At 37.5% G+C, this 23,756-nt stretch overlaps 1 protein-coding gene across 3 annotated transcripts in view; it reads left to right on the top strand.

Annotated features, from left to right (window-relative positions):
- The window catches only part of EDIL3 (EGF like repeats and discoidin domains 3), a 241,884-nt gene that overhangs the window by 78,478 nt on the left and 139,650 nt on the right, over positions 1-23,756 (top strand). For 2 of the 3 annotated variants that reach the window (XM_071580998.1, XM_071580997.1), the window contains exon 3: positions 16,392-16,421. The exons of the other annotated variant lie outside the window; for it this stretch is intronic. In XM_071580998.1, the coding sequence (XP_071437099.1) occupies positions 16,392-16,421 (30 nt within the window). The remainder of the gene's footprint in view (positions 1-16,391; positions 16,422-23,756) is intronic. 3 annotated transcript variants of the gene reach the window in all.

Raw genomic sequence — 23,756 nt, 5'->3', positions numbered from 1 at the left:
GAGGTAGAATTTAAGCTTCATGGTTTGGTGAAATCACGCTTCAGATTCCTTGGTATTTATGATTCTCTTAACTTTATGTGCTTCTTCATGCATAATTGGTGCAAATATGTGTAGTTCCACTCTTCTGATCTATGTTTTCGACAGAAATCTAATTCAAATATGCATGAATGCATGCAGGGTTTTAATGTTTTATTTTCAAATGGGTGGGTATGAGACATGCATATACAATCTACTTTGTTTATCTGCCCATATACATAATAGTCTGATCATTGAATCACCAAATCACTGAATGTTTTGGGTTGGAAGGGACCTTAAAGATCACTGAGCTTTAATTCCCCTGCCATGGGCAGGGACACCTCCCACTGTCCCAGGTTGCTCCAAGCCCTGTCCAGCCTGGCCTTGGACACTCTCAGGAGTGGGGCAGCCACAGCTTCTCTGGGCACCTGTGCCAGGGCCAATTTTCTCAGCCTTAGTGATGTCCTGCACTTATTCCTTAAACAATTAACAGGGTTGGTCAAAATATCCTGGAATACTTATGTTTGCCATGCAAGCATTTTCTACATTGACTGTAGGATGCAAATGCTGAGGCTTCAAATCCCCATGGAGATGCTTCAGACATTGCATTTCAATTCCTATACTCTCCTTCCTTGCCCTTCCTCTTCGCATCAGTGCATCCACACAAACTTGTGGTGTTGCAGAAAGGTGTGTCTTCTGGGTGATGCTTTTGTTACTCCTTTTACCCACCAAAAAATGATGGAAAGAAGTTCCGCAGGCTGGAGTTATTTTTCCTGTGTGACATCCCACCCTCTGGGATGGGAGGATCCCACCCCTAGGGCTGGGAATGATGCACCTGTGCATGGATTCAGAGCTTCAGAGGGAAAGTCCAGGACATCTGAAATTTCCTGAGACATTTCTCTAAATCTCAGCCATTATCTTTTCTATTTCCACATGGCTTTGAACAGCAATAACTGTTTGGTTTCTGTTGACTATGTTTACTCAACCGGTCTTTGTAGCTGCAGGTGTAGGAAAAACTACAGAGGAAAGAACAGCTGCTGCTGTGGTAACAGCCTTAGAGTTAATTTTAATTCTGAACATACCTATCAGTTTTCATGGAGTCTGCAGCCTTTTATGAAGTTTAAGAAGTTCCTCATTTATTGAAAACTCCTTGGTCTTGTTTCTAGTCTCATCTGGAAGCAACTTCAGCTTCAAATGCATATTTATTGGCTATGAATCAACAATTAATGTGCTTTATAAAATCAAACCAACAAAAAAACCCACAGCAAAGCATGACAGAAAGACTGTGTTAGTCCTCAGACTGTGTCAGAAGTGTTGTACCAAAAACTATCAATGGGAAAGTGCCAAGAAAGGAAGGACCTGAGGGAAAGGTAAAATGTTACTAGAAATGTGCCAGAATAGAAGAACTGAGATTTTTATGTCCAGATTGTGATAGTAACACATATATTTATTAAAAAAGTAATTGTTTCCTAGTTTACTCATCAGTTAAAGTGACTAGAGATGTAAAAATAGTTAAAAACTCAGTTCCAACAACTTGCATTTAATTAAAGTGAAAATCAGATTCTCAGCGAGAACCTAACGTATTATTTTTGTATTTAGTTCTGTATAGAAAAACCCTGTTCTTATGGTAAATGAGTCCTTCCCTTGCATTAATCAGCTTTCTCCTGTTGGGACAATAGGAACTAAAAACATTCCTACTGTGGCAAAGAGTTTTCATCATTGATAAGAATTCTTATCTACATAGATACACCTGAGAAAAGGTTCTGAGGAGCTGTTGAAACTTTGTGTTGGCACAAGATCTGCAGTGATGAGATCAAGGCTTGTAACAGAATCATGGTTTTGGATCAAGTCTTAGAGCCCTGAAAAGCCAGAAAGAAAAATACTTTTAAGAGCTAAATCTCAGTGTATTGTATTACTATTATCTAGAAATATAAAACAACACACCCACTTCTGGCACACTCAGTTTTAACTGCCATTAGATTAAACAAAAAGCATCCTTGAAGATGTATTGGGTGCCTTAATGTGTAAGAGAAGGAGGGCAGTAAAGGTGTGAAATAACATGGAGACAGAGACATGCCAACATATTTAAGTACAAATGTGCTCTTGCTGGAATCAAGAGAGAGAGAGAGGCATGTCTTGATTAAAAATTCCTATTACTTTCCTTGCCTTCTTAGGCAGGTCAACTTTTTAATCATCAGTTATATTATTCATTATGAATAGTCTAATGAGGCCAGAATTTTGTCCTTTAAGATTAATTTTTGCAGATAGGAAAACTGTGTTGTCAGTGTCATTTGATTTATTCAAAAATATGACTGAATGGGCTGTAATTTATAAGGGAAATGATGACAGTCATAAAAAGAAAATATTTAATTTCAGCTTCTGCTTTTTCTGGCATGAAATAAGAAACATCTGCAGGAGTCATTAGCTCATAGCTGAACAATACATTAGCCTAAGTCAGCAACAAAAGTGAGCAGTGGATTAACTTTGTCCTCACTGGTGGTGTCTTTGGGATCAGTCTTAGTTATATTAAAACAATAGACCCTGACCAATGCAGCATAAACAAAGTAAATAAATATATCAATCTGAATGCCAGTTGTGGGTGCTTCTGAAACATCAGTGTGTTCATCACTTGCCCTTTAAGGGTGGAAGAAGGACCTGAGCACTTTCAAAGAATTAGTAATTCAAAATGAAATAGATTAATTATGTTTCAAGTATTGCAGCTGAATATATGAATGCCCAAAGACCATGACATAAAGAGTTTACTAAAATAAGGAGTGTGAATATTAAACTAGCAGGCTATGAATCTTGATACCACTTAGAACTGGGGTGTGGTAAGCATTTCTTTCATGCATCTTACAGTTAAACACTGACAGAATTAAATTATACAGGTTTTGTCTGGCCTTGCAGAAATCAATCTGATGGCCATACTTTAGGTGAAATATCTGATCCTTGTTTAGAAAAAAGCATATATTAAAACTGCAATAATCTGGTTAAGCGGTGTTGAATTAAATGACTTATTTTTTTATATAATTTCATTTGCCACTGAATTTCATTTCATACTTTGTAACAAACAGTGTTCCATCTGTGTTTCTCATTAACTGTTCACTCAAAAGTGGTCCATGGTGACTGCACTGTTCTGCTTGGACTTGGCAGCCCTAAATCTCAGCACTGTTTGTTCCCTACCATTGGTCCTTCATTGCAAAGTTTCTTGTCTCCTTCAGCTCCATAGGGCTGATTGTCCTGTGAGAGATGTCATGTTCGCACAAGCCTTTGGACAAGAAGAAAACTACATTGTCTGTGCTGAAGTCACTTATCTCGGTGTGACAGGTCTTACTGGGACCCGAGAAGTCAACAGGTTGTGTGGAGGAGGAGGTGGGACTTGGGGGTCAGACTAAAATCTAGTTGGTTTCACCTTTATAGTCTTCACAACCATATTTGAATAGGAGACAAATTAGCTTTACGAACACTGATTTTTTTTTCCATGATGTCATTACTCAGCGTGACAACAGATTGTCTGGTGAGAACTGGAGCAGCAAAGAGGATGTGATTAATAGAAAATATGAGTGCAGTGAAACTTAAAAGTGAGGGCCTACCTCATGAGAACAAAGTGATGAAGGGAGCCTGGTTAAAAGGAATAAAAATGGTCTAGTAAGGCAGCTGAGTAGCATCACAAGAGGAGGGGAGGGAGCTGATTCCACAGCTCGAGGGAAACTTCAGGAAAATCATGTTCCTTGTGCTTTAGTAAGTGGTATGAATGATCTGTAGGACTATGTTATCTGTAGGACCACACATTTCCACTCTTTTTGGAGTACAGAAAGTATCCTCTCAGACTGGAAAAGTGTTCCCAAACCCTTTGTCAGAGCAAAATGGGGATAGAGGGGCTGTACATACAGGTGTCATTCTTCAGGGAAAGTGGAGCAAGTAAAAAAATGTAAAAAGTAGTCTACATGCCCTTTAACATTTTTAACAAGTGTTATTCACAAGCATGTAACTTGAATAGAGCTAAATTTCTGTCTGGCTATGAGGATTCATCGAGACTAAGACCAGAACAGGGCCATTAGGAGATGCAGTGTGACCTCTGTAAATCACAGCGTGTCATCACACCCAGATGTTGCTGTGTGGAGTCCAAAGAGCCAGCCCAAAGCTTTTCGGTCCCCAGGGAGCTCACAAGAGGATACACCCAGAAAGAGAAGGGGATTTCAGAGTAGGGAGTTGAATGAGGTGAAAAAAGCCCAGCTGATATAGTTGGCAGTCTTTGCTCTAAAAGTAGCTGGAACATTTTTTGGATTATGCACGTTTCAGGGTAACCCCCACCCCCACCCCCCAACTCTTTAGTGGTAGAACTTCATCTAGAAACATCACTTCATGTGTTGAGGTGGATCTCTCCAATTTACTGAATCTCCAATTTACTGTTATCTCTGTCAACATAATATTTAAATAAGAGAAAAGAAAAGAAAAAAGAAAAGAAAAAAAAGAAAAAGAAAAGAAAAGAAAAGAAAAGAAAAAAGAAAAAGAAAAAAGAAAAGAAAAAGATAAAAGGAGTAGCTTTTTAGCATGGGGTTTATTTTGTATGTGTAAGTGGTCCTCAGGTGTTCTCTATTTATGTTTTCATCACCTAAGTAACAGAACTCTCTAACTTATTTCTCATTATTGCTAGTGTTTCTTGTTCTGACAACATTTCTCTTAAGTTTTTTTTGTTTGTTTGTTTGATATTTTGGTTTGTTTTTTGTTTTGTTGTTGCTGTGTTATATATATCTGTATATATTTTCAAGCCTTTGCTGAAATGTTGACAGAACTGGATACTTTAATCCAATCTGGTCTAGCAGCGTGATGGGAAACACCAGACTAATTTTTGTGTTTGCTTTTAACACCAAATATTAACAATGCCAGTTATCCAATATAGAGGGCCCCAAACAAAACTGGATGAGAAATTATTTTAGAAGGTATGCCTAAACACTGACTTTGTGTGGTCCAGATGTATCCTTGGTTAACATACCAACAGATACCACTGTTATTACGGCCATGATGTTCTTACTGGAAAGATAAAGGAAAAAAACCCCAACCCATGATACAAGGTATAATGTTCATGGCAACGTGTAAGTGTATTTTTATTCCAGAATAGCAGCAGATGACAGGCTCATACTTACAAGAGGTGATGCAGACGACACAATGTGTGTGGGACATATTTTGAAAGACTTAAAGAGCCTCATTCATCCTTTGGCATAGGGGACCTGGAAAAAGTTTGATAAATTAACAATGTAAAGAATTAGCATTACTAGCACAAGACATTGGAAATCTTTCTTCCTCAGGAAACCGTCATCAGGAATAGTAGTGATAGGATAAGCAATATTTACTTCAAATGGAAAGAGGAGAAATTTCAGTTAGATATACAGAAGGAATTGTTCCCTGTGAGGGTGGTGAGCCCCTGGCACAGGTTGTCCAGAGCAGCTGTGGCTGCCCTGTCCCTGGAAGTGTCCAAGGCCAGGTTGGACAGGGCTTGGAGCAACCTGGGACAGAGGAAGCTGTCCCTGGCCATGGCAGGGAGTGGCACTGGGTAGGCTTTAACGGCCCTTCCATCCCAAACCATTCTGGGAGTCTGTGATTCTATAAATAATTTCCCAAATCACAATAGTAGTCCAAATTAGGTGGAACACTTATTCATGGAATACCATACTTAAAGATGTGCACAGCCTACAGGGGAAAGACAAAATCACAAAAGGATTGTTTATTAAGAAACAATAATTGATCTTCAAGATTTGGATTGTTTGTTTAAAAAAACAAAAAACAAAGAAACAAAAAAAATAAAAAAATCCCATCAGCATGCTTCTTATCACTATGCAGTGCAGAGCAGGCAATAAATAAAACCGATTAGGTATTGTTTAAAGGCTTCAAGGTGACTAAGAAAAGCAAAAGAACTTTAGAAGGTGAAGGAGAAGAAACATGCCCCGAAAACATTTTTGTTTGCTTGTTTCCAGTCTACATGTTCAGTTTTTATGGATAATGTAGATTTACCATTAACATCTTTCCTTCTTGATGTTATTAGGAAGCAAACATCACCTGCCATTCTTTAGTTTTTACCAAGTTGCTCAGTCCACTGACACTTTTGAAGTTGCTTGATACATCAGGTATGAGACTATCAGAGGAAAAGGAAAGCTCATTAATTTGAGCTGCCCTCTTCCCTCTCCTGTGACGTGGTTGAGCAGGTTGATGCACAGTAGCCAAACACAGACCAGCAACTACTGACCTCCCCCCGACCTATGGGGCCACAGGTGGAGCAACGATTGAAGATATTTTGCAAAACAACCAAAACAAACCTCACAAACGTTTTTGTTCTTTGAGGTCTACGTTTGTTGTGGCAAAATGGTATCAAAATTTACATTTACATCACTTTCTGCTGGGAAAGCTTGACCTAATTACAGAGGAATTAATTATCATGGAGTTCTAAGCTTGAATTTTGTCCTGACTAGACTCAACTCCAGTGATTTCAGTAGATATCTACGATATATGGGTCTGAATTTTCAGTCCCTGAGTAGTGTGAGGGTACTTTTGAATAATTCTCAAACTGCAAGATATTACAGTAAAAGCAACACAGCCAGTGGAAGGTAATATAAATGTGTATTGTATTGATTTAATCCAGGTCAGCAGGAGACAATAAATTCAGTCAGCCACTTAGGCATTTATGAAATGGATCTCGTGTAACAAGCTTTGTGTGGGACTAAGAACGAAGAGGAAGACACATAAGTGAAGGAAATTCAGTCAAAAATTGGCTACTTTGCTTTAGCAATCTGACACTTTGCTCTACCAGCCTACAAGGAGTAGGAGGGCATGTGTGTTTGTGTCTGTGTGTCTGTATTTTTTTTTAAATACATATCATGTCATTGTGTCCTTTTAATGCAGAGTCATGGATAAAATTCAGTAGGTTAAAACATGGAATATTTATGAAGTAGAATTATTTGCTCACCAGATGAATATTTCATGACTACTATTTTTTTATGCTTTATTTCTTCAACGTATCTTGTACTTAGTCGTTATAATCTTTGATGTGGAGAGTGCTTGCAGAATGCTGTACATAGTAATTAACATAGACTTTAAAATACATGGTTTAAGGTAAATTTTAATATTCTAGTAACTTTCCTTAAGAGAATTATTTTCTATTTAGTGAAGTCATCATAAAATTCCTGATGAATAAAAGGTTTTGGAAGAGCGAAAAATTAGAGTTGCTTTGGTTTAATTTTTTCTTTTGCTTTTCGTCTTTGCCTTTAATTTAAGTCTTTGTTAGACTTAAGTAACTCCACTGGCTTAGTTAAGTCAGTATTTTGTGTTGAGATTAATAATTCTGTATAAAGTTGAGCAATTGACAATGCAATAAAACTGCATCTGTTAGCATTTAGATCACCCGTCTCTGAACCTGAACTTTTCTTTGCATGAATATTAACTGAAAAATGCCACAGGGGCCATGCAAATTATTCATGAGCGCGTGTTAAATTCAGAAAGAATTTTTAACTTTAAAAACAAACACACATCTTTGACCTAAAATCTAACAGAAGAAAAGTTTAACCTAAAAAACTTCTGAAAATATTTATGAAAATGTATTACTGATTGACCCTTTAACTCTTTGTGAGACATTGTTTATTGATGCTTAATTTTGATATTTTTAAAAAAATATTCCAAATGTTATAAAATTATTGAATTTCTCTTTTCTATCTTGAAAGGATTGAAATTAAGATGAAGTGTTTCACTGCAAGGATGGAAATTTTTGGTTGACCCAAATACAAAGTATTTCACTTCTGTTTTATATGTATGTGTATTATATGTCTGTCTCTCTGACTATCTGTCTATCTATCTATCTATCTATCTATCTATCTAATATAATTAATATGTAGTATATAATGCATATAATTTATAATATATTTTTATTTATTTTTATATATATAGTTAGTTGGGGGAAAAAAAACCAGGAAAATACAAATGAAAATATTATTCTTCAGGTTCTGTCCTAAAGAAAGCAGTTAATGGTGGAGAAGAAAAGATAGTAATTTCTTGTTTGTTAGTGTACTTAACTGGAATGAAAATCAATCCAGTTCCAGTCAAGGTTGTCTTAAATATATGAGTATCTGCCTGTCATTTTCCCAAATCTCCAGTATAAGACACTTAGAGCCCTTAAAAGTTTTTTTTCCATGAGTTTTATAGATTAAGACTAAGAAAGCAGTAATGATTTCTCCATAACTGTAGTTATAATTAGCCATTTAAATGTAGCATATTTCAATAATCAAAGAATCAGCAAATGATTTGGGTTGGAATGGACTTTAAAGCTCATCCAGTTCCAACCTCCTGCCTGTTCAGCATTTTGACAGCCCTGCAAAAAAGGTGCCACATCGGAAGATAAGTGATAAGATTATGAGTCTTCATAGAATCACAGAATTATTAAGCTGGAAAAGATCTCCAGGGTCATCAAGTCCAGCCTTTCACTGAACCACCATCCCACTAAACCACAGCACCAAGTCCACATATACTCATTTTTTGAGCACTTCCAGGGATGGTGACTCCACCACTGTCCTGGGCTACCTGTTCCAATGCTGAACCACTGAAGAAATTTTTACTAATATCCAACCTGAACCTCCTCTGGTGGAGGCGAGTTTCCCTTTTGTCCTGCTGTTTGCTGCTTGTGGAAGTTGACTTGTACTCAGTGGTTCATCTTCCTCAGTGCATCCTGCCCTTCTTATGTGCCTTTTTGTGAGGAACACAAGTCATAGCTGAATCCAGAATCAAAGATAAAAGTATTGATTTTCATTATTTCTACCTGAACCGACCCGAGTAAAAAGCATTTCCAGCATTGCCAGTGCCAGGAATATACTGTAAGGATAGCAATCCTTGTTTTTGGGGTGGGCTGCAGTGGAGATGGGGATGTGTGGAAGTGCTCTAGGCTCCATCAAACATGAGTTGGAAGTGGGTAATGCAAGGAGAGGTTTTGCCATCTGTTTGCAGAAAGGAAGAGGGGAAAATCAAAAGGAATGAAGGGCAGAATTTTAACACAGCTCACCAAGAGCCCAACAGCTCTTATTTCTCATGGCAGGAGGTGCTGGTTGGGAATGTTTCTGAAATGCAGCCACCAAAGAGGGTGCTGAGCATCGTTTGACAGCACGAAATGCTGCATGGAAAATGAATAAACCTGCTCTGAGAAGTGTATGAAAAAAAGTAGGGGCGAGGTGGGTTTCAGAAAAATCCATATGCTCAGGATGGAAAAAAAAAAAATAAAAAAGCTCAAAATCAATAGGCCTGACTCCTACACTAATGAAAACTGAAAGGCATGGAGGAGCACCAGAGTGCTGACTGACGATTGCTGTGAAAATGTTTGTTTCAGGGGTGAATTCAGAGGCTGCCACATCTAGTGGCTTTATTCACTGAGAAGGAAAATCAGTGTAAATTATCTTCACTTGTTCATGAGAAGGTGTCTTGAGTACTCAATTTTTAATTATTTTCTAAAAAATTAAGAATGATAAGTAGATGACAAATTGAGGGGAAGAATATAGCATTTCTGAGAATAAAGAAACCTCGCACCTGGTGTAATTTTTTACCTCCTGTCAGTGTTGTCTTTTGCCATGTTTGCATACAGCAAAATCGTGTTAGTGCCAGCAAAACATCTGCTTTTACACTTGTGTTTAGGCATGTTTCCCAGTTGTCATTCCTGTTTGTTGAAATACAGTTGTCAGCAGAGAATTTGGCATGCTCAGTAAAACCAGTCTGGGGCACAGTAATTTGTACAACCTACCCCAGGTTTTAAAATAAATACTTTTTGTCAGTTGTATTTTATGGCAGAACAACATGCTAGTTTTGCAGAGGTGCAGGTTCAACATGGACTCTGCAGATATCCTCAGACAAATTGATATATGGCTTGTGGTCACTGTTTTTAACATAGATATGTGGCAATAAATTGAGATCTAGATAAGAGCAGTGACTTACTGAAACTGGTTATTATTAATACCATTTTGCCACAGTCTGCATCAGATATATTCTTCAACATACATTTTTCAATGCTAAGTAATAATGGATTCAGATATATTTAGGTATTTATTTTGGTTGTAGTGAAGTTAAATGTAAAGCCAGTATTAGCCGCAAAGGTCATAGGATCTTCTTTTGTTTCTGCCCAGTCAGAAAAGGTTGAAGTGTATGTCTGTTATTCCTCAAACTTTACCTTAGCAATGAAAATACTGTTTTATTCAGTTAAAAATGTCTGCTTTGCCTTTCTTGCACCTGGACTCAAGTCTTCTCTTACCCACACCTGTGTTCATGCCATGTACCTTTATGGTGGGATGTTTTCTTCATCCCTGAAGTTACTGAGAAGTGATTAAAACCACACATTGCACTAGAGTGTTCTGTCCCCCTGCGTGGGACTCCTCTGACACCACATCCTTCATTTTACCTGCCATCTGCTTCCCTTGAATTCTCCTCTTGGCTCGCTACGCAATTTACAGTTGAAGTTTCCTGTGATGAAGGTTGTGCTGCATGGAAATTACCTTGCTAAAGCTGCATGCAGGACCTCAGTCATGCTGAACAGAGTACTACAGACTTGGATTTAGGGAAAAAAAAAGAAGTTAATTCTTCTGTAGAGCCTGTGAATGAAGCAAGGCATTTACACTGAGAGCTGTATGTCCCTGGTTCTATGCAGTTTTATTTATTATGCTGTATTTTCTATGAAACAGAGTACTTTTCATGTTGTCTGGTTCCAGTCTAAAGACTTTTCCTATCATGACCCGATGATCTTAGAGCTCTTTCCTATTCTTAAATATTCCGTGATAAAGTTGTTGCCTTCTAGTTGGTTTATACAACTTCATTTGTGGGCCACTGACTTAAGAGCTGGACTCGATGATCCTTGTGGGTCTCTTCCAACTCAGAATAGTCTGTGATTCTGTGATTTCCCAGAAGGGATGGTAGTACCATCTTTGCAAGTGACATATTAGTCAGTTTGACAAAACCCCCCAAATCACTGAAAATTGCAGGATACATACTTATCCTGAACCCTTAGGATCTGAAACTTGGGTGCAGCTCAAATCTGCAGTGAGAGAGCTAATCCAGCCTACTGCACCAGTCCATAACCAGACTCAAGCACTCTGTGAGGATCTGAGTGGGCTTTTATTGTATTTTTTTCCCAAGTGGAAGAATATCCATAAAATACATAAAAATATTATCATCATTATTACTTTGCATTGTGGTATATGATGTTACTTTAAAATTCTCCATTTACATAAGAATAGATACACACACACACACAAAACCTAACCAAGGGAAAAAGCTTCAGGCAAGTGACTGTAATGTGAAAATATGAAATTGCTTGGCTTGAAAGGCAAAGCTTTCTATGTATAACTGTGGAGATATCCCAGGTAGGTTTCTGCTTCCATAAGTGTAACAGATGTTACCAGGTACCTACTTCACAAGTACATTTTACAGCCTTTTTCATATTTAATTTTAAGGTTATGCCTTTGGTTGTTGGAGAATGCTCTTTGACATCTGAAGAAGCAAAGACTACTGTGCACAGATTTACTTAACCATCTGAATATGCTATTTTTTGGACATGAAAGTGCTAGGATACTTTCTCAGTACATTCTCCTCTCTTTTATAACATTCACATCTTCTCCAAACTCCGTATAGCAGCATGTATGTGTGTGTGTGTCTAAAACTGTGTGATATTCCAAGTCATGACAGACTCCTTGTTTCAGAATTACAATTTTAAGTACTGTCGTGTCATTGGCAGCTCTTGAATCCTTGGCAAGAGCTGAAGCTGACTAAGAAGTGAGGAACTGGTTTAAAACTAGGGGGTTTTTACACTGTTTTCCTTAAGAGGACATCTTGCCTAAAACTAGGAGGGCACTCCGTTGACTGCCTTGTTCTACAGCAGTGTAGACGTAAAGGTCCTTGCAAAAAAAATTGTTACCTAATATTGTGGTCTGCAAAATGTAGAATTGCACCTAAATAAACATTTTATTTCATCTTTGACCATGTTCTCATTCAGCACTGGGCCCTGATGCTTAGAAAGAAAAGGAATGACTTAGATGTCTGTACTGGCATTTCTATTGATGTCATTTTAAGATGCCAGTATTGTAGATTTTAGTAATACCTGAAGGTTAGCTCTGATACCCACTTCTCACTAGAAATTCATTGTTTTAAATAAAACAATGTAGAAAGAGTAAGTTTTTCATAGGCTTTGAGTCGATGTAAACCTATAAAGAGTGATACAATTCCTCTACTAAGTGCCACAGGCTATTTTCAGGGTTTCTTAATTAATATATGTGTTTTCCATCTCTCACCCAAGCAGAGTTTTATCAGCTCATAGTGAGTTAACTCTGACATGACACTGAAGAGGTATGTAGTGTGTTGCTTCTTGTGTTTGGTTTGGGGAAAAGGGTTGTTATTTGTTGGGTTTTGTTTTGTAGTTTTGGTGGTTTCTTTTGTCTGTTTTGGAGTTTTGTGTGTATTTCTGGGGTTTTTTTTGTTTTGTTTCTGAAGAATAACTGCAGACACAACTTGGCCAGCTGAAGTCTGTCACATGGGGAGTGAGTGAAGAGAGAGGCTTGTTAAACAGATATTTTCATCTGTAGCATTAAATTCACACTCTTCATGACTGATACTGAGTCTTTAGGAAGTCAGTCAGTCTTCCAGGCACAGAAGTCCTCTGAGATCCTGAGATTTGATGATGAGCAGAATATAGTTTATTTTTGATGTCATATTCAGAAAAATGTTATTTGACCTTGGATCTTGCAGTTCATTTGAGTAATTTTGTAGAGCTCTTGCTTAGCCTTTTCCATAGAGATAGACCCATATACCTAAGTTTAGTCTTTTATGTATGAGCCTTGCATTTTATTTGAAGACAAAAGGCAAGCATGTTTCCCATTAATATAAAATTAGCAGAAGATTTAATGTAATACAAAACTAATGTAATGTGTCATAAGATATAACATAGTACTGTAACATGGAATCTGCCTCTCCTGAGACATTAATGCTTCAAATTTCCTTTTTTTTTTTTTTTTTTTTTTTGTACTCAGACCTGTCAAGACTTATACCAGAGTAACAGAAATAATCAGGAGCGTCTGGCATAGATATTCAGATACTGGCCAAGCATTGCCTTCCCAAATTGTCTCTCTTAACCTAATGTTTGGTGATACCTATCCTGTTACAGGCTTTCCAAACCTGCTCATGTCTTCTTGGCTTTTATTCCTCCACTCATGTCATGCAGTATTGTTCACCTCTAAGGAAAACAAGATCAACTTTTCCCAAGTGAACATCAGATTTTCCCTAAGAAGATAAAATCTAATGTTCTGCTGCCAGATGTCTTATTATATTTTGTCAATGGTGCCTTAAAAGGGGAAGAAATATGCAGTCAAAAATGTTTTGAAGCTGCAGAGTTGTTTACATTTCAAGGTCATGCAGCGCTGCTACCAGACTTGGGGATGCCTGTGACTGTTTTGGGGGTGGGGTGGTTGTTAAATAACTGGCTGCTCTGTGTGAGTCTCACCTCTCTGGAGTCAGGGGGAGAACACCAGGCTGATGGGGAACCACCACCCACCACAGTGAGCCACCAGCTTGTGTCAGCTCAGTTAGCAAGGCAATTCTAGTTTGATCCCTTTGCACTCCTCTGAAATAAGTAAAAAGTAAAATACAGATAATTACTGTGGAGATGAATTGCTTTATAAATAGCTTTTTAAAATAACTTAATGCTTTAAATCACTGCTGATGGGGGAAAAGAGAAAAAGGTGATGTCATGTGAGAAATTTTTGGTGTGGTAATTTAGTGAATTTCCTTAATGAGTGGAAAGCAGAGTGCTGTCATTATATTGGAGCTGGTATGGTATAGTAAAAGTAGTGTATGCTTTTGAGTATTCAACAGCTTTCTGAAGGTGTTTTTTTTAAACATGGTTTCTCAGGCTATGAGAGGTGAAAATATGCTGTCACATAAAACAAGAGATTAAGTTAATTCAGTTTTTTATAAAAGTTTGTATGGAGTGTGAACAAGTTCATAACTGCATTTTCTTATCTATTTTTATTAGTTTTTGCCTCAGGTTAAGAAATACAGTATTGACAAGTAGAGCTTGGTCTTTTTGCAAGAGCAGTTCTCACTACCTCTAACTCAGACAAGAAAAGAACACAGTCTATTCCTGAAAGAGCTTAAACCAGCAATCAAATAGCCAAAAATAATTAAATAAACAGAAAAGTAACATTATTGGCATAGCTGTCTTGGTGTCTGAGTGATTTATTAGCTGAGATTCATCTATACCCTTATTTAGATGTGTTCCAAAGTGCAGAGTGGTCCCTCTGAAACAACCATCACAGTAATAACAGAATCCAGCTTTGAATTGCTAATGCTGGAATTCATCCCTATAATTAAGTCTAAGAATATTATTCAAATAGCAGTCTGAAGAAAATGGTTACTGGAATGAATATTCTCTGTATAATTGGACAATTTTGTTTAACCAGTTTTAATGCACAGTCACTAGTAGTTTGAATTATTTGTTGTTCAAGCAGCAGTAGAGCTTCCAGCTAATGCAGACTTGGGGCATTTGTAAAATTTAATAATGAAACTTCCAACTTTCATGTTCTGTTCTGTTTGTACAGTCCTCTCTTCCACTGGCACCTTGATAAATTACATCCTACTTTATTGACTTAGTTTGTTGTAGTTTGTTTATTTACTTCAGATTCTTTTGCTATAGGATTTAAATATTCAGGTGTTAGTTTTGGGGTTTTTTGTTTATTTGTTTCATACGTCTGTAATCAGCTGTCATGTTGTTAAATTAATGATTGTCTGATTAGTCCTATTTTAAAACAGGTCTTTTCCCTTCTTTCATTAGTTGTCTTGAAATCCTCTACTACTATAAAGAGATTTTACTTAAATTCAGTACTTACACAGTAAAAGAATATGCTGAAAGCTTGGCATGGTCTTTGCACATATACACTGCATAATGTATTAATCTAGTTTCAAAACACACATTCAAACATTTAATAAGGAGTTACAAAAGGCAAGGCTTAGCTCAGTACCCTGTTTAGGTAATTTTAGATTATGTGTGTGTGTAGCCTTCCTGAGAGTTAATCTGAACAGCAAGCTTTAAAAATAAAAATCACCTGTTTACCTTAGCTAGAAACAAGATGGTTGGCTGGTGCTCCAGACTCCAGACAGTAATTCATTATTTCCTCTCAATTAGACTTGACAGTCCCCAAAAGGACACCATCCTACCCTGCAATTAGGAGTAACTGATGTGTTCAATGTTAGTTGTCTCATACAGTTGCATATATAGAATATTGAGCTGAATTAACCAAGGTTTATGGCTGGCCTTGAATGCAGCTGATGTGTTGACAAGTTTGTACAAAAAAGTGGGAAGATCTTCCCACTCCTCTCCCAGTCTCTCCCTGCGCAACACGTGAGGTGGTAGTGAAGCAGAATTAGTCAGTGTTCCAGGGCATGGCACTGGTCTCTTAGAAGGAGTTTGAAATCTTTATCCCTCCCAAGTGCAAGCTCTGAGGCACCAGGGTGGATCAATGTTTGCCATGGCTGGAGGAGCATTGTTTGAACTGATTCTGCAAGAAATCAAACAGAAGTAGCTTCCATTGTCACTGGTAGAAGGTGTTAAAACAGAAAAAGTAGAAGTATGGATACATGTGTTTAGTATCTGAAGAGGGCCTCTATATCATATTTATGGAGAGTTTTCTCACCTCTAGATTCTCTTACAATGGCCAAGTGAGAAACACTTGAATGTGGCTTTTGCTATCACAGAAAACTTTGCTAGACTGTGAAAAGAACGTTTTTGTGATGCATGCGTACATAAAACATCCTGACTACAGGAAGAGAAAGAAGTAGGTCACTGATGTACTTTTAAAATGCAGCTTTACTGTGAATATACTTGTTTTTCTTCTTTTGAATGTGGTGGTAATAGGCAATCCACAGTCATCAGTGCTTTCTGATGGTAACTTAAGGCCATGTAATGGTTATCTATCCCCAAAAGGGAAAGGTGAAGATAGGGATTTGTATTGCTTTCTCCAGAAAATAGCTGGAATGGAGAGTCCAATGTGTAACTGTGTCCCTGGCCCACACACCCCCACCTCAAAACTGCCACTTTTGGTCCCTAACTACTCAATTTCAGAATCAGTAATTCATCACTGCCATCACCCCTCAATGGCTGGTAAGAAACTGAAGGGAACAGAAGGGGTGGAGGATGGAGAGAATAAAGTTTTTCATTATTCTTACTTGCTTTTATATTACAGAAATTTAAATAATATAACAATTAGGACTACGTGGCTTTCTTCATTTGTATTTTTCTCTTTCTCTCTCTCTTTCCCTTCCTTCCCCTTCCTTGTCCCTGCCACCCTCCCTGCCCCTGATGCCTTTTTGCACAGCATCTATTGAAGAGGAACCAACCTCATCAGGTATGAATAATTTTTATTATATCTGCATTGTGGTAAATATTTCTTGAGAGGTACTTTTTTATAAATCACTTTAACCAAGTTTATTTTATGTATAAAATGCTAAATGTATCAGATTTGGATTCTTCTGTCTGCTCCCCCTTCCTTTTGTCTTCTTTTCCCTCAGTTCCAAGAGAGTAGGAAATAGTCTCATCAACCACATTCCTCTTTGTTTCTTCCATGATTAAGCTGGCACACTGGGCTTTCAGACCACAAAACAGGTCAAAAGCAATCAGGGATTAAAAAGAAAACAAGGAAACAAACCAAAAACAACAGGGTTTTTTGGTTTTTTTCGCGTGTGGGGTTTTTTGTTTTGTGGGTTGTTTGGGGTTTTTTGTGTGTTTGGATTCTTTTTGTTGTTGTGGGATTTATTGTTAAATGTTAGTTTTCCATCTGCCTTTATGCTGGGGAAACTCAGCCATCTGCCTGGCCCCTCAAAACTGACATTCTTAGAGGCAGTGGCAAAAAGCAGTGAAAGAAGGGAAGGACAGCAGATGCAGGAGCCTCCTGCTCAAGGAAAACATTCTCCAGACTATGGCTTGCATATCTGCTCAGCAAACTTTTATTTCCATTGACAAGCTGCCAAGGAGTGAGAATGGTTACCATCACAGCCATAAAAATTAGTTTAGGAGCTCCTCGAGAGACAAAAACACGTAATGTTTATTCTATTGTGAGGATTAACTATTTCTAATTAATTGGCAATCCATTAGCTGGGGAGTATTTAAGAGAAAAGAAGACAATGCACCAAAGAATGCCACTGAACAGCTTAACATATTTGAAATGGCACTGAGTTGTACAAACTCGGTGAGCTAAAACATCAAATAAATGGGGAATCACTTTATAGTGGCTTGTTAAAAGAAGGAAAGGTCTCCAGAGGACCAAAAGAGAAAAGGTAAGGAAAGTGAATGAAGAGACAAAGATGGCAAGGAAGGATTGAACACTGTTTACAGCGCTAACCTACAACTGGGGAGCAATAAAAGTAATTAGGGTTCAGCAGAGAATAATAAATGAAAGGATGGAGAATAAAGCCAAGAGTAGAATGTGAGAGAGGGAGAATAGTTAGGACTGGCATTGAATAGAGAAAGAAGCAAAAGGGAGCTTTTAACAGGAGTGCAGTAGCAGAATGAGCAGGAAGCATGACTGAGATGAGAAAAAACCTTTGTGAAACAGAGGGAGAATTTGGGGAAGAACTGCAGGGCACTAACACACTCCCATGGGGCACACATTACTACTACTAACCATCAACTTTCAGCTGTCCATTTCTTGAGAGAACTGTCAGTCTTGAAATTTTCATGGAAAATATATCAGGATAAGCCTATTGCAGCTATTCAATAAAAGCATCAGTTAGAAAACAAGATTTTTTTTATGTAGGAAAGACCAGAAAACCCCAGTCTTTTTGCCTTTATGGAGATGATTTAAATGCACACATTTTTAAGAGGTAGAGTTCCTGTGGTTGTGTGTTGTAAAACCATAATTTCTGATGAAAACATAGCCTCCCTCCTTGCATTTTGCACATCAGTGCTGTTTTTGTGAAAGCCCATAATTATGAGCTGACCAAGCTAACCCAGGTAACTAAATCTGTGTAAATGAAGGGAAGTGAAAGTCATAAGACAGCAACTAGAGATATTATTTTTTCTAAGAGGCAAATATATTAATAAAGTGCAATCTAGCATTAATTTCTATCTTAAAATTCTTGAAGCAATACCAGCTCTTCAGATGCTTCAGAGTTTATAGTTTCTATTGATTTTGCTATAAGATGATGTTGTTATGAAAGTAGCAGATCAGTGTGTTCTTAAAGGATTGTTTTAACACAACTTCTCATTTTGTATTGCCATTCACAAGACTGCATGTTCTGCTCGAAGCAGATTCCTCTTCCTCAGAATAGGAAGGCAGTCATGCATTTTGGAAGTTATAGGGATGCTTAAAAATAAATAAAAACTGCATCCAAAGCCTTATGCACTCACCTAGAGCCTTTCACCGAAATCTCAGTGGGTTATACCTGGTGGAGACAGCTCTAGCTAATACCAGATTTTGCTCTTTAAAAAAAAAAACAACAAACCCCCCAAAAAAACCAAATAACAGAGCAGCAGGTTCCCTCCAGTTTGTGAAATATATCTAGATATTATTCATGCACATATTTATCCAAACAATGCCTTTATTCGTGAAACAAAATGAGGTGGAATAAGTTGCAGCTAATAGTTTTATGAAGGCTCTATGAGCATTATTTCAGCATTTTATGAACTTACTTGTAGTTGACCTGTGATCAAGTTCAAACCCAGAATTTCTGGTTCTATTTAATTAAAAGGGTAAAACAATGTTATTTCACCTATTCTGCACTTTGGGATAGTCCAGCTGCTCTGACAACATCACCTGCAAAGGATCTTATAGAAATGAAGTTTCTAAAATTTTATTCTGAGTGTTGCAGCTTAGATTGAAGATTATTTACCCTGTAATAATAAATGCCCTGTGCTTACCTCTTTATAGAAATGACGTTTCACAGAAATTCCTTCAGTTTCAGAATGTTTCAGTCTAATGAACTGCAATTATAACCCATTAAAGATGTTTCATCTAAGATGCTTTTTAAACAAAGAGAAACCAAGGAGTTTTTTAAATGATCCTCACAGTTTCACCAGGGTTTTCCTTAGCACTTCTGCTGGATAAGCCTTGACCTAGGTATCTTTTTTCATGCCAGTTAAATACCTATGATTTTATGTCATTGTGGACATCTAAACTCTCTTTTGAGCCACTTCTACATCTTTCTTCATTTATTTTGAGTTTCAGATGAATCAAAGTTTTACCAGAATCAGTCTCCTGGATCCAAACTGGGAAAATCTCAGGACAATTCTCTTGGAGATTTGTTTGATTGGCTTTTTTAATCTCATCTACACAGTGTGGCATGAGTTTTAAAGCTGTTTGTTGAACTATCCGGAGATTGCTCTGTTGACAACTCTTTTATTTAGAATTTCATGATAATAAAAGCTATTTTACAGTGTGAGTTTAATATTGTTTTAATTAAATTTAGATGAATAAATTTAAGAAATTGAAGACTCAATATATGATACGACAGAAACTTCTTTTTTGAAGACATTGGTAAAAAATAATGACCTTGTGCACACTGTGTATATGTATGGACACCTGCATTGAATATCTATGAGGAGTTTATTTTTTTCCTTGGAAAATAATACTACTGTTCTACAATTCTATGTGATATTTAATCGGTCCTCATTCAAAATTTCAACTTTTATATAATGAAAGTTGTTATATCATGTTTTTTCCTAAAGAAGGAAGTAACAAAAGATAATAAAAATTAACTTTGGAAAAAGCAACAAGGGTTGAAAATGCCATATAAAATGAAGGAGACTTCAACTGGAAAAAACTCTAGAATGAGGTTTATTTCATAAGAGAGAAATGAAGAAATTTCAGAAAACAATTGGAATGGAAAAGCACAGTAGCAGAAATTTCAGGATGATGGTTGTACTAGATACATCAAAAAGTCATGAAAAATAGAGATCTAAAAATATTAAGATTTGCCCATTATCCTTATTCTAGGAACATGGTATGAAACAACATCTGAAATCTAAATCGCTTAAAAGCTCTGTGTTTTGTCATGCTTCTGATAGGACCGCTCCATCTTTCTCTGTTGTTTTGCTTTCTCCCTCAATTTCTTATGTTTAAGAAGCTTTTTAAAGGAGGGTACCAGAATGTATTGCCTTAATGTTTGTCTTGGAACCTATTTCCAGAATGAAAAAATGTGGTTTGGTGGAAAAAAAAATAGATCGAAAAATATGAAAAATTAAAAGTAGTTGCAAACTACTTTGTTCAGTAGATATTTCAAGGATGACTTACTGAGGATTACCTCAATAATTCTTTTTGGTTCCTCAGAAATAATTTTTTTTCAAGGGATATGGTGATTTTAAAACCAACCAACAAACAAACCAAAAATGAAATTTGTATTATAAAAATTTTATAAAATAGTTAACAACAGTTTTGGCAAAAAAAAAAAGTGCTTTTTCTAAATATGCTGTCATCTAAAAATTCATTGGATTATAATTTTAAAACACTAGGCAAAATATTAGTAAAATCCTAGGGTTTACCCTATACCAGTTTAATTTCACTTCGATATTCATAACATCAAATTTTTTTGATTTTGATTTTTCATAACTATTTGTGGTGGGAGTCGGGATGGTTCTGCTTGGCACTGTCTTAGACAGCTTTATATTAGATAGTTTAAAATAATTTTATATTAGATAGTTTGGAAAATGGGTAAGTTTAGATTGGATATTGGGAGAAATTCTTGTCTGTGAGGGTGGGCAGGCCCTGGCACAGGGTGCCCAAAGAAGCTGTGGCTGCCCCATCCCTGGAGAAGGGAAGTTTTCGGGGGACCTTGTCATGGGCTTCAGGACCTGAGGGGGCTACAAGGAAGGTGGAGAGAGAACATTTGCAAGGGAGGAGAGACAGGACAAAAGGGAATGGCTTCAACTGACAGAGTAGGTTTAGACTGGGTATTAGGAGGAAATTATTTTCTGTGAGCCCTTGGCTCAGGTTGGGCAGAGAAGCTGTGGCTGCCCCATCCTTGGAAGTGTCCAAGGCCAGGTTGGACAGGGCTTGGAGCAACCTGGGATAGTGGGAGGTGTCCCTGCCCATGGCAGGGGTGGCACTGGATGGGCTTTGAGGTCCCTTCCAACCCAAACCATTTTATGATTCCATGATTCAGATATTCAGGAGGTCTTTTTCTTGAGTAGATTAATATTTTAATCAGTTCTTCATTGTCTTTCCTTCCTTTATATCAGAAAATGCTTTTACCTCTTGGTGCTGAACTGTTCACCAAGGGGGAGATGAGATCCATTTGGTTAAAGTGCTGAAAACACACATCATTGATTCTCAGAGAAAAACATCACGGCTTCAAATGAAAAGAATTTGAGATCTTACTGACATTAATGTTTACATAGGAATTATCCTTATATCCTTGTATTATAACTATACCATGTATTTGCTCTAAAAGTATTTAACTGATGGTGGGTTTGAAATTGGATTTCACAAAGAGTGTCTCCTCTTTCTGAAAATAGTGCCATTTGTATTGGCCTTGTAAAACAAGTTGAAATTGGAACTTTTTTGATGATTACTCTAATATCAGATTATTGGAGCTTGGTGATCTTTAAGGTCCCTTCCACCCCAAACATTCTGTGTTTCTAAGATTATCAGAAAAGAAAAAAACCACATTTTTTTTACAAGTTGTTAAAATGAAACTTTAAAAAACACACACACACACAAAAAAAAAAAACAACCCACGAGACATTTAACCTACTTTCTGTGTAACCCTCAAAATGTCAAAGATGCATCTGGTCAAGTCTCAAGGACTCAAGTGTACTGCCCACTGTAGAAGTGTTGTAGGTTTGTGACAGGCTGTTCCCAGGCTGTCTCTTGGGGCACAGTGATTCTGCTGGGGTGTGCAAAGCTATTTCTATTTCACACATTTCAAGGAAGAAAATCATCCTTCAGAATTATTCCAAGGGAAGGGATTTGCCATTCCCCCAGGGTCTGTGGCAGAGACTTGCTCTCTTGCTGAACTTGGTTTACCCATGTGTAGCAATTCAAATTCCTTTTCTTTTTCTTCTTGACGTGCATATTCTGTTTTTATCAGTGCCTGAAGCTAACTTGTTAATTACTTTTCCATCTATTGCAAGCAAAATATAGACTAACTCAGAAAATTATATAAAGGTCATATTGAACCCTATTCTGATGGAAATGAGGCTTAGGCAGTAAAAATGGTTTTAGATGCCAGGTGGCACTGAAGGCTATTAGAGTAGCCTGCCTCATTTAAAAACTGGAAATCTTGCTTAGGTCAGGCATGGAAATTAATTAGTATTTTCAGCATATCCCTTAGTGAATATCTGTCCATATATCATAAAAATAACACAGTTTGGCAAAATTGCTACTTCTTTTCAAGACTGACAAAAATGAAGCTAGGAGGTTGAGATTAGCCTGCAGTGCTGGCAGCTGTCTGAGAAGCTCATACAAGGGTATTTTTCCCATAATCTGCATCATTTTGAGGGTGGTATTTGTGGTGAGTATAAAACATTCATCCCAGTGACACAAATACAAGTAGAATTTCATGCAGTATCCCCTAAGCTAGATCCTGCTTTATGTCATTAACTTTTTGTTTTGGTTGCTTTTCACTTTCTCATCTGAATTTTGAGACAGATGTTTTCCAAGATGAAGTTTTCCTTGCCAGGCATCTGCCTCAGACTGAGTTCAGCTCAGATCCAAGGCCAGGTTGGATGGAGGTCAGAGCAACCTGGTCTAGTGGAAGGTGTTCCTGCCCATCACAGAGGGTTGGAACTGGATGATCTTTGGAATCCCTTTCAACCCAAACCATTCTGTGGTTTTGTGATTCTATTAAACCAGCTGTACATAATACCTGTTGGCACTGTATCTGTATCCTAGGGTAGCTTTATACAGGTGTTTTTCCATCTGGGAAGCAGTGTTCCCCAAGAAGAGGCTTTGGAGGTGTCTCGGCCTTGCTAGGACAGATAAAAAGAGGATAATTGCTGACTGAGAGACATGAATAAAGAAATCAAAGATTATTTTTTGGTATTTATTCCTTCATTCTCTGAAGATGGAGCAGGAATAAGCAAGATGAACTGCTGTTCTTACTGCTGGAGGGGTCTTACTGTGCTCTGTTGCTCCTCGAGTTCTATATGCTTTCAAGAAGCAATTTGAACTACAGGAGAGTTATGACAAAAGAGCACTTTTATTTTTTTTCTTTTGAGAACAGTTTTTTGGAGGTGTCCAAGGAATGACTGGATGTTTCACTCAGGACTTTGGGTTAGGTGACAAGGTGGGGATCAGTCACAGATTGGACTCAGTGATCTTGGAGATCTTTTCCAACCTAAATCATTCGGTGATTCCTTGAAAGGGATAAACATGACAGAGAACAGATGACAAAAACTTCTCCTGTTAGACAGGGCAGATTTTCATCTGAGAAGTGCTGGAAACTGAGACAAGAAGTTTCTGGGGAAACAAGCTGACAGGCAATAAAAATGGGATTAATGAGTTGAGCATAAGCACAGAGGGTGTGGGTCTAAAGACGTGCAAACAAACAGAAAGGCAGCAGTGGGATGATCTGCATGGGGTTGGCTGCTATTGTGTGTGTTGTTTCCTTTCACACTGTCCATTCATTTTTTATTTCTTCCTCCAGCACATCCATGCTTTCTTGCTCTCTGCTTTGTGTCTGTGCTAGCACCTGTGTTGAGCTACATCAGGTGGCAGTTCCAGCTGAAAGTACCTCATCCATAATGC

This window comes from Pithys albifrons, chromosome Z, assembly GCF_047495875.1.
Source record: "Pithys albifrons albifrons isolate INPA30051 chromosome Z, PitAlb_v1, whole genome shotgun sequence".
In the NCBI taxonomy this organism is placed as follows: domain Eukaryota; kingdom Metazoa; phylum Chordata; class Aves; order Passeriformes; family Thamnophilidae; genus Pithys; species Pithys albifrons.
The sequence above is the reverse complement of the archived record's forward strand: the minus strand, read 5'-3'. Positions and strand labels throughout refer to the sequence as shown.